This window comes from Pelecanus crispus, chromosome 3, assembly GCF_030463565.1.
Source record: "Pelecanus crispus isolate bPelCri1 chromosome 3, bPelCri1.pri, whole genome shotgun sequence".
In the NCBI taxonomy this organism is placed as follows: domain Eukaryota; kingdom Metazoa; phylum Chordata; class Aves; order Pelecaniformes; family Pelecanidae; genus Pelecanus; species Pelecanus crispus.
Genome location: NC_134645.1, coordinates 34,504,126 through 34,516,367, shown reverse-complemented (window position 1 = coordinate 34,516,367; position 12,242 = coordinate 34,504,126). Strand labels below are relative to the sequence as shown.

Here is a 12,242-nt window from a genome sequence, read left to right as displayed (position 1 = left end):
CTCACTTACCAGCTGTGTCAGGAAGTTATCATCCACACACTCCAGGAACCTCCGAGACTGTTTCCTCTCTGCTGTGTTGTATTTCCAGCAGAAGTCTGGCAAGTTGAAGTCCCTCACGAGAACAAGGGCTAGCAATTGCGAGACTTCTGCCAGCTGCTTATAGAATCGTTCATCTACCTCTTCATCCTGGTTGGGTAGTCTATAACAGACTCCCAGCAGGACATCTGCCTTGTTGGCCTTCCCCCTCATCCTCACTCATAAGCATTCGACCTTATCATCACCACTGTTGAGCTCTATACAATCAAAACACTCCCTAACATACAGAGCCACCCCACCGCCTCTCCTTCCTTGCCTATGCCTTTTGAAGAGCTTATAACCATACAGTGCAGCACTCCAGTCATAAGAGTCATCCCACCATATTTCTGTGATGGTGACTAAGTCGTAGCTATCCTGCTGCACAAGGGCTTCCAGCTCCTCCTGTTTGTTGCCCATGCTGCGTGCATTGGTGTAGATACACTTGAGCTGGGCTATCGATTTCACCCCCAACGTTGCCATGCCACCCTGAGGCTCCTCTCTAGTGAGCCTGGTTACACCCCCTTCCTCCTTTGAACCTAGTTTAAAGCCCTCTCAATGAGCCCCGCCAACTCATGAGTGAGAATCCTTTTCCCCTTTGGAGGCAGCCGAACTCCATCTGCTGCCAGCAGGCCTGGTGCCATGCCTCTCCATGATCAAAAAAACCCCAAAATTCCACCAACAGCACCAGCTTCTGAGCTACTTGTTAATTGGGTGAGTTTTCCTGTTCCTTTCAGCATTCTTCCCTGCCACTGACGGGATAGAGGAAAACACTACCTGCGCTCCCAATCCTGCAACCAATCGCCCCAGTGCCCTGAAGTCCCTTTGGATCGCTTTTGGACTTCTCTCTAGAACCTCATCATTGCCAACCTGCATAACCAGCAGTGGGTAATAATCAGAGGGCCGCACCAGATCGGGGAGTTTCGTAGCAACGTCCCTAACCCAGGCCCAGGGAGGCAGCAGACTTCCCTGTGGGATGGGTCTGGACAGCATATTGGGCCCTCTCTTCCCCACAGGAGGGAATCATCTACAACAATTACCCTCTTTTTTTTCTTAACAGGGCAGTTGTAATGCATGGGGTTGACTGACTCGCCCTCAGCAACCCCCTGGCTGGACCCTCACCTACCTCCTCACCTGCCTGGCCCTCAAGATCCAGAGCCCCATATCTGTTGTATAAGGGCAGCTGGGAAGGTGAGGGAGGCTGGGAGGGGATTCGCCTGCCGCCGCAGGCAGGGACCTTCTTCCATTCCCCCCCATCTCTTAGGTCCCCTCCTTCTGCTTGCTGGCAAGAGGGTAAGGGATCCTCTGCTCTTTGTGGGGCCTCCACCTGCTGCCTTGGCCCCAGGGATGGTGGGGTGTTGCTCCACCAATCTATCTCCCTCTTGCACTCCCTGATACTCCTTAGCCTTTCCACTTCTTCCTTCAGCTCTGCCACCAGGCTGAGCAGATCATTCACCTGGCCACACCGAAGACAGCTGCCATCTGCGCTGCCCTCCGATACAAGCGACACGCTCAGGCACTCCCTGCAGCCGGAGACCTGGACAGCTGCATGTTTGTGCGGGAGCTCCATCTGGGTCACCGCATTCCTTCTGGTGGCAGCTTTCAGGCGAGTGGAAACCATAGCTGCTAGGTCCTCTCCTGGGAGGGCGATGACCACTGCCTGAGTTTCCCTTTAGAGCTGGGAGGGGGATTTGGCCTTCCCTGCATGCCCTGCTTGTGCAAACTGGCACGCCACGCCCTGTTTGCCAGTCCTGTTCACCATGCTCCTGGTCACTCGTGCTCCCTGGGGGCTGCTTTTATAGGTGAGGTGGTTTGGCTGCCCTCACTCCTGTCCCCCCCATGCTGAGTCAGAGCTGCCGCTCATCAGCAGCTCACTCTTTCCCGCTCTAGAAGGGGGCTGGGGTGCCCTCTCCCTCCCTGTGCTTTTGCCGCCTTAGGAAGGGTGCCCCGGCATGAGCCTCCACTCTGGAGCCCTTCAACTCCCTGACTTATTTGTATGGAGGAGTGAATAAAAGCAAAATTTTTCAGTCACTAAGTTGGGCAAAACATTTTGAAGGAAAAAGTAGTCATGTTTTATTTTCACTAACTATAATTATTAACTAGTATTTTCTTTAATTAGGGCTTCTGTGATCTCCCCAGGAATCCATCTGAGAAAAGTGTGGCAGTCTTAAGGTGAAGAGTTCATCTAGTATTCTACATCACAGAAATAAACCTTCACATTTCCAATGCATTTAAAATGTTAGATTTCTGATTTTATTCTGCTAAATACCAAAGTTTCATGTCTAATTTGTTGGGAAGGACAGAGATATAGTACTAGATAAATGATATGCAAGTATGTAAACACATACATAAAAAAAGACTGGACGAAAAAAGCATTCCTTCTAAGAAACCAGCATTTCATTCATAGAACACTACTTCTAAGTTGTAGAACTTTTGCCTGACAGAAAAGAATGTGGGGATTGATCAGGTCATATGTAACTGCAGACAATAAGATTTCATGCAATGTACCTTATTAAAAGAGGTATGATATGAAAGTACATATATCATGTTTCTGATGAGAATTACAAAGTTCCTACTAGTGACCTGACACAGGTGGGATCAAAAGCACAGCGTGTTAGAAAAGCCACATTTTTCTATTTCTTTTCAAATAAAGTTCTGTTACAAATAATGCTGCCAAAAACAAGGCAATAAAGACATAAAATGCCAGCATTATAACTGTATGCCAAATATATGCCTGACAAACCATTTCATTACAGATTCCACAAAAAAAGTGCCTATCTTCAGTAAATTGGACAATCCAAAGGATATAAGCCAGTCGTGATTAATTTTTTTTTTCATTTTCTTGCTCAGCTTTTTCAGTTGTCAACTGCTGTATGACAACTCATTCAACTTGCACATTGGATTAGGTGAGGCATGCTAGGTTTTTACTTCTCTCCTGCTTGTCCAGTATTGCACGATCATTAGAAAAGTGTTTTGACTCAAAGGCAGTATGCTTGATGACAGAAAGACCCATGAGTTTGTTCAGATTAAACTCATCAATGAAATGCAGGAAGAGCATCTGAACAGAATCTGAGTGCCAGCTGTGGTTACTTCAGAGTTCACTAACTGGTCCATAAAGAGCAGCATTCTTCCTCTGTGTCCTGGTTTTGGCTGGGATAGAGTTAATTTTCTTCCTAGAAGCTGGCATAGTGCTGTGTTTTGGATTTAGTAGGAGAAGAATGCTGATAGCAACAACTAAAACATCAGTGTGTTAAGTACTGCTTATGCTAGTCAAGGACTTTTCAGCTTCCCATGCTCTGCCAGGTGCACAAGAAACTGAGAGGGGGCACAGCCAGAGTAGTTGATCCAAACTGACCAAAGGGCTATTCCATACTATATGACATCATGCTCAGTATATAAGCTGGGGGGGGTTGGCTGGGGAGGAGTGATCGCTGCTCGGGAACTGTCTGGGTATCAGTCAGCGGGTGGTGAGCAATTGCATTGTGCATCACTTGCTTTGTATGTTGTTATTATTATTATTATTGTTATTATATTGTTATTATAATCATTACTCTTTTACTTTATTTCAATTATTAAACTGTTCTTATCTCAACCCAGGAGTGTTTCTCACTCTTACTCTTCCGATTCTCTCCCCCATCCCATCGGGATAGGGGGAGTAAGCGAGCGGCTGCATGGTTCTTAGTTGCTGGCTGGGGCTAAACCACGACACTGATTCTCAGCTCCCACTGCTTCTAGAAACCGTGGTGTGAAAATGACTCAAGCTAGCAGTTTCCTTGGTATACAGCAAATAATAATCATACTCTTAGCCTGATGTTTCTCTTACAAGAAAACACCCAAACAGTTGGGCATTAAACACTTTTTGACAGATGATGACGATATATCAAGGTATTATCATAGCTATTCATTCTGCCTTCCCCAAACCAGTAATCTCTTCAAGGCTTTGCTAGCTGCTATAATGGTGAACCTTCAACTAAACCTTTCCAAAAAAGTTTAAGCACACATTGACTGTATGCAAAGGGCTAGCTGTATGCTTATATTCCCTAGATACAAACTACACATCCTTAGACCAAATACAGTATATAATGTGCATCTTTTAGGCAATGTATCTCAGTAGGAAACTCAATTTTTTACTTTGTCTCCCTTTAAAGTCTGTGTAAAAGCAGTAATACAGACATCAGACTCCTCGCTGTTACAAAAGAATTAAGTCACACCACAACTCTGTTCAATGAGTTCAGTCTGCAGTATTCTTTCCTCAGGATATTAATCTTTCTAAAAGCATTCTTGCTCTTCTTCACTGTTACCATCTAATAGCAGTAATTACTTCTCGTTCTGCATTATCAAATGTCACAGGTATTAAATGACTTTTTTCATCATTGGATTGGAGTATCTAGCAAAGATTTCTTTTAAGAAGCAATCACTGACAAAAGGAAGCACATGAGCTCTGGCTTATATAGCTACATTTGCAAAGACAGATGCAGCAGAGTGCCCACACACATAAATAGTCATTAAGAAGGTCAGAAAACTCTTCTATATATGCACTCCTGCCTAAACATAGTGGCTTAGAAGGTACGTTCACATGTCAACCTTGTTTCACAACACTATGTAAATGATATATTTAATAACTGGAGGTAACTGAATTATCAGTCTTTAGTAGATCAGCTTGCATTTTTGTTATAAAGAGAACTACGATACCATCTTTATATATGAGATATCATGACTGGAAGACAAAATGGGCTCCTAAGAACAATCCAGAAAGCATAGCACAAAATAAACTTCAGGATTTTTTATTATATATACACATTCACAGTATATCTTCATCAATTGAAATTTAATCACCTTTTTACAATTTAGAGGAAAAGGCAGTTTTTAGGGTAGTTAAGCCATGTATCATCAATACCATGAAGCTAACCTATCAGTTATAATAGCTCCTATAAAATACCAGAGTGATATTGCAATAAGCCTAGAAAATGGGCTACAAATCCCAGATATGCTCAAGCAAGCACTGAACCAAAAATAAAAATAGGTAGATAGGAAACCAAGAACTAGATAGCATTCATCTAATTCATGACCACTAACAGCAGAGATCACAGGCCAAGGTTTTAAAGCATCTAATTCAGCTCCAAATGGCAATTATTGGACAGGGACTCCAATTACAAAAAACCTCCCTCTTCAAAACAAGTTCCATTTCTAACAGTTACTTTCTGTTCCCTCCACATATAATACCTCTTACATTTCTCAGAAGCACCTTATTTTGTTTAGGAAAATTAAAATTTGAAAACATTTAATGTTCTCAAATAGTAACATTGATGTTACAGTATTTATCTTGCTGAAATATGTTTATTACACACTGATAAAGAGTCTCCCATCTTCTCCTTCTCTTCCAAACACTATTCTGATAAGAGACTGCACTACAATGAATACATTTTAACATTTTAATTTAAAAAGTAAAGTCTCTCTTCTCCTTATGCCTTCCTCCAAAGAAAATATTCTTAAAAACTCATTAGAATCTTATTTTAGAAAAAAGCTATGGGAAAAATCAATTATTAGATTATACAAAAATGCAAGGACAGCTGGATTTTTTCCTTCACTTATAAACATTACTCCTAGAGCTGAAGGCACTAAAAAGACCTCAAACATATCCCATTTGTAGTCACAGCCTTAGAACAGACTCTGTCCAAAGGAATGCATGCAGATGCATCGCTAACTTGCTTTAAATTTTTTGTATATACCCTTTCCCCTGACCACACAGAAGTCAACCAAACAAAAGAGAATAAGGACGGATTTTCCAAAGCAGACCTTTTTTTTTAATTTGGGCGGGGGGTGGGGGGGTGGGGGGGCAGGGAAAGACACAGGGACGGGACAGGGGACAGGATGACACCAAACCACAATCCATCGTAGAATGCTTTCAGTATCAGAAAAACTTCAAATAACTTTGGTTGGACATTCACTGGAAGAGGAGAGAAACATGGTTTCGTATACAGAAGATATATACTGAACATGTTAAATAACGCCCGCCCAACATTTTCCTTCACTCAGTTTGAAATACGTACTGAGATTCAAGTACACACAAATATTCCGTTACAATAGAACTGCAGTGGGAAGAGTCTAACTATTAAAAAAGCAAACAAAAAATATCAGGCAGCAGTGGTACTGTAGTCTTACCATTCCATTACCTATCTATAACATTAGGAAACAAGCATAAGAGGAATATGCTTTTTTTTTTTTAAAAAAAAAGAAAACAAACAAACTCTAAGAACAGTGCACATTAGCTTACAATATTAAAAGCACCTACCAATGCATTCTGGTTTCCTGAAGCCTTTTTTATGTTTCTTGCTGGCATTCCCTGAAGATGACTAAATCTACCCTGGAAACCTATAAAAAAGGAGTACGAATTGATTTAAGAATATATACTATTTGTTTTTTAAGAATATATCCTATACCATATAACCAATAAAATTCACCATTACATACCAATCTATTAATGTGACTTCAGTCAAAAACACCTTAATATTGTGAAACATTGTACTAGGGAAACAAAGAGCACAGAATGGCAAAAGTGAGAGACAGGCTAAGTTGTCATGAACATGAATATTACTGTAGATATTCTTACTGCCATCCTGGTTCTATGCACAGTTGGCTGCATAAGCAGAGCAGAACTACAGTAGGATAGTGATTTTTGCATCACTTGCAACATAATTTGTACTAGAAAATGTTAAATCTGGTGAATATGCAGAGCCCAAGTCCTCAGAAACAATTCCAAGCGTCAGGAAAATAAGCCTCACAAAAGAATTCAATACATTCAGTGAGCTGAGTACTTTAAAAGTGATCTGACCACTGCTCACATAAAAGATCTGTATTTGCATGTGAAAGGAGTTCCTTGTGGCAGAGGGAAGGTACAACAAAATTCTTTGGCAGCAAGCTGACAACTTCAACCTTAAGAGTGGGTTCCTAGCTGTAAATGCAATCAAACACTAGTACAGCTTACCATTGGATACAATGGATCCACAGTTGTCTGAAGTATTTTCAAGGTTTTTTTTCCTAAGTTACAATCTCAATCCTTGCTCTAAAGGAACATTTCCCTCTTCTCTACAAACAATATGGCCCGACCATAAAGCAAAGCAAAGCTGATGGTCACACTAGTCTTTCCAGCCTTTGAATTAATGAACTTCTATAGAATTCTAAACGTTATCACAGAAGCTAGGAACAAATGGTATATAAAGATTCACTTTAAGTAACACTTAATTCTCAATGCAAACATCGAGACAACAAATAAAAGAGTAGGCTACCAAAATGAGCCAAGTTTTACACTTTCTGACTTTTCTAATAATTGACTTTTTAATTATTTCTCTCTAATGATATCATAAAAATGAAATAGTTCAAGGAAACAAACTGGTAACTCCAAGATCTTGTCAACATTTTAGATACTTTGTATAATCCACAGGCACCTTTGTACTGTACCCAAGTGATTCTAGAGTCTGCATTTGCTTGATTGCTACTTACCTCTCCTCCCTGAACGGGACATAAGAGGGAAAGTACCGGTTAAGATACTTTCAAAGACCGGATCAGGCAATTCTCTCTCCAGTTCTGTGGAGTCTTCTTGCTCCCACCATGGAATGACCCCTGTAATTCCACATGCTCCACCAGATTCATTTTCATGAAACCAATCACTCTGCTCATCATCACCTGTGTGAGGGCAGTATCCCCCCAACTCCCCCAAAAAGAGGGAGGAGCAGAGAAGATAAAAATCAGATGTTACCATCAATGAACACTCTGACAGGACAATTATTTCTTTTGCTTTATACCTGTATAACAATTACTTGTATATAGCAGTTCTATTTGGAAAATGTTTCTCAATAGCATGACAAGCATTGCCATCAATGAAACCACATAAAATGTAATGTTTTAAAACCAATTTCAGTAGTGAAAATAAACTAGTTAATCCTTTGGCAATAACTGCCAGGAAATCCATTTAAGTTACTGCACTTTACATATTAACAAAAACCAAGCCTTAATCTCCTGCAGGGAATTAAAAGGTATGAAACTGTGAAACTAGTTCTTTGCAGCTGATAATGGTATATAATTAGCTTAATTTCATGATTTGTATGGCTAGAAAAAGGGGAAAACAATCATGAACAGATGTGACTAAATGAAGTTAATCTGATTAAGTTCATTTAGAAATAAGTTTTGAAAAAGTTGATTTAAAATGAAAACTGACAGTATCATGTGATTGAGAATTATACTGCATTATACCAGAAAGCTGGTCATTTTTGCTGACAGTATTTATAGATATATTATTTAAATATCTGAATTTAAAGTCAAAAGTAAGACAAAACTGAAAATCTGATCTTAAACTTAGCTCATAAACACACTGGCATCTAAAAATAAATTGCTATATTTGTTTTAAAACGTGTTCTTTTATACAAACCATGTAGCTTACAGAAGATCAGAAAATATCTTCACAAGACATAGCAAGTTTCCTTTCTTACACCCAAAAATTTGATTTCAAAGGATGTGCTGTATATTTTAATTCTGCTTCAAAGTATCCGAACCACGCCTCACTATTTTTGCATATAAATTTTTTTTGGCATTTCAATTTTTAGTTAAGCAGCTCTAAGCAAGACACAAATGCAAGATTTATTAGACACAATTTTCAAGAACAGAAAGCATTTGTGTAAAATTTCATTGCCACTCAATGTCACAATGGGAAAATACAAATAATGAAAAACCAAGCTGAAATTTGAGGAAAAATAAAATTCAACACACTTTCTCTGAATAAATTGTTGGAATGGAAACAATACTTCAACACCAAGCACAAGTGAAAATGGCTGTAAACATTCATCAGGACAAGTAATTAAAGAAAATATAGAATAATTAAGGCCCCTCACTGGTCACTTGCAGGTGAAATGTGATCCTTGCGTCTTTAATTATCACTATCAGCAAAATTAGCAGAGGCTAGAGAACAGAAACTTTTAGATAGAGGAAGGAGAAAACAGGGGCAGGAGGAGACACGTAGGTCCAAATAAGATTTAAGTTTCTTTGCATTCCTGGCACATTTCAGATTTCTCTCCATATTTATTCTAATCCTTATTTATAGCTATGACATTTCACAAAGGCGTTCACCATTAATTCTATCCTCGTTTCATTACAGACAGGTATAGTTTCTTTGGAGGATGTCTAAGAGTACTGAATAGAGATAACGGTGGTAGTGGAGGGAGAATCACACCTTTTCATTAGATTGATCTGTGGTTCAGAATTAAATTTGAACTCCTTTGTTTAGATTTTTCCAAAATCTTATGTAGATAAACTTTGTCTGAATATATTTTGCCATAAGATGAGACCCCTAGATACCTTGACTAATAAGAAATACTATCAGGAACTCAAAAGAAGTCTTCTTACACATAATTGGGCTATGAAATTTCAGTAGAGAATTCTGAAACTGGGTTTCACAATTGGCTTAAGGACAGAAGTCTGTAAGAGGTATGCAATGCAGTCTCGGAAGACAGACCTAGAATTTAAGACTGGGTTGGTGCACTGCAGGATAAGGCAAATAGTGGCTATGGAAGGAAACATATCTTTGCTATATGCCCAACAACAGTTCTTGGGGAAAAAATACAAAATTACCTTTCCTTTCTATGCAATACGAACATTATTATGTTAAGCAACTATCTGTTAAGACATCTTACCTGTTATGCTTTTATACACTTCCCTAAGCACTTATGTTGCTTACTGCCAAAGGCATAATAAAGGACTTAAGATCTGAATCTTGTAGGCTTTTCCCACATGACAGCAGAATCCAGGTATACCTGTTTTTTAGCTTCCTTGTCTGTGCACTCTAAACAACTCTGAATCCTTTGACTGTTTTCAATCATATTATCACCTTGAGGCAAGCATAAATCTATTACTACTATTCTTAAGCAGTTGAGAGCACCCACAGGCATTTTGTTTACCAGTTGGTCCACCCTGAAGGGATGCCATTTTCAAAAGGAGTCAGGGAAGACCATTGCATTTAATCAATTCCTGACCTCATATGTATAGGCAATTGTCCTGGTTTCGGCTGGGATAGAGTTAATTCTCTTCCTAGTAGCTGGCATAGTGCTGTGTTTTGGATTTAGTAGGAGAAGAATGGTGATAACACGCTGATGTATTTAGTTGTTGCTGAGTACTGCTTATGCTAGTCAAGGACTTTTCAGCTTCCCATGCTCTGCCAGGTGCACAAGAAACTGAGAGGGGGCACAGCCAGAGTAGTTGATCCAAACTGACCAAAGGGCTATTCCATACCATATGACGTCATGCTCAGTATATAAACTGGGGGGGTTGGCCAGGGAGCAGCGATCGCTGCTCGGGATCTGTCTGGGTATCGGTTGGCAGGTGGTATGCAATTGCATTGTGCATCACTTGCTTTGTATATTGTTATTATCATTATTATATTGTTATTATCATCATTACTCTTTTACTTTATTTCAATTATTAAACTGTTCTTATCTCAACCCAGGAGTGTTTCTCACTCTTACCCCTCCAATTCTCTCCCCCATCCCATCGGGGTAGGGGGAGTGAGCGAGTGGCTGCGTGGTGCTTAGTTGCTGGCTGGGGCTAAACCACAACAGCAATAAAACACAGAGGCCTCCCCGCACAAAAGTTTGGTAACCAAATACTTGGATTTTATCCTACTTAATTTGCAGCTCTCAAAAGGCAACACAGTATCCATAGCAAACATGAACTTACGAGAATTAAAAATTCAAAGCAGCATTTTTGACTTCAAAATACTTAAAGATTCACTACACTGTCCTTTCCTCTTAGGGTTGCTGAACCTCTATTCAGCACAAGGCCACAGCAAATTATTGTATTCTTCCAAGCTACAGGAAAGGTAAACCAACCTCCTCTCCAAAAACTGACCTCTGAGCCCATGCATTCTCCTAGCCACATATTTAAAATACAACAAACCCATTTGTGGGTAATGCTAATTGCTTCAAGGAATTACTTCAAAGCAATTGACATTCAATTATAACTGTACTGATCAGTTAAAAAAAAAAAAAATCAATTTAAGGCTCAGAAATGTCAACTTCAATTCTAAATTTTCAAGGCACTTCAGTTCCTGGCTTTATTTATTTATTTTTAAGCTTTCCCCTCCCCCTGGTTACTGTTTCCCTAATTTTCACTACTGTATTAAGTCTACATATTTATCTAATTACCACTCCCTCATGTTAAATTACTTGCCTTCCCCTTTAAGAAGTTTAGAAAACTATTTATGTGGGCAGTTTCTCTATGAACACAGACCCCATTTGCATCACCATCAGTTTCATGTTCAGAATAGCAAAATAGCTTCACCTGAATCTTATTTGAGCTAAAGCAGTGCAGAATTATAACAGACTTTCCACTGCACACAAATAGTTTTCCCCCCTTTCCTAGTTTTATTTCAAAACAGCCAGACTACCCTCCACAGCAGTCACACATGCTGTATGTGTGCTTGCCTATAACAACCACAACCTACTTTGAGAGGCTACCATGAAGAGAGTCGGCATCAGTGTCCTATAAACACCACTTGGTACCGTGCTGCTCCATTATCCATCAACTTGCACATGGAAAGCAATAGCACACGGACTGTAAAATAGGATGCTAGTCTCATTTCCACGATCAGTATACCTCTAAGTAAAAAAAAACCCCACAAACAAAAAAACTCACCCACTGCTAACAGCTGTAATAATCATTTGGAGACATCAGAAGATTAACTATAACACATACAAGGAGTTTCAGAAAAGCAGAAGCTTAAGTTACCCATCCACAGAGGCACATTGTATCTCGCTCTTTGTGCTCTACAGAGCCACCTTGGCAGAAGAGATAGCAGGACACCATTCAGACACCATTCAATTTAAGCAGCTAGTTCTTCTGATTCAAGCTTGAAAACTTCACATGAAGGTCTTCTCCCACCCCCCCATCCAATGTAATATCATACCCTGCTCTTGAGTAGAAGGACTGTAGAGGTGTGCCGTTAATAAATTGGACCAAGGATATCACACGATCTCAGCTTTATGTTCACCTCTACCGCTATGATCCACATGCAATATTTAGGATTTCAATGATTCAGGTCATATACAACAACTTCATGTTATTTCTTTTTCACGTGCAAAGACTATAAACTAATTAGCCACAACAGTTCAAAACTGGTGTGATCA

At 39.9% G+C, this 12,242-nt stretch overlaps 1 protein-coding gene across 1 annotated transcript in view; it reads right to left on the bottom strand.

Annotated features, from left to right (window-relative positions):
• The window catches only part of GPATCH2 (G-patch domain containing 2), a 130,495-nt gene that overhangs the window by 97,508 nt on the left and 20,745 nt on the right, over positions 1–12,242 (bottom strand). Inside the window, exons 4-5 of the mRNA XM_075708153.1 lie at positions 7,573–7,755; positions 6,365–6,444 (exon numbers count right to left, since the gene is read on the bottom strand). Coding sequence (XP_075564268.1) covers positions 6,365–6,444; positions 7,573–7,755 — 263 coding nt within the window. The remainder of the gene's footprint in view (positions 1–6,364; positions 6,445–7,572; positions 7,756–12,242) is intronic.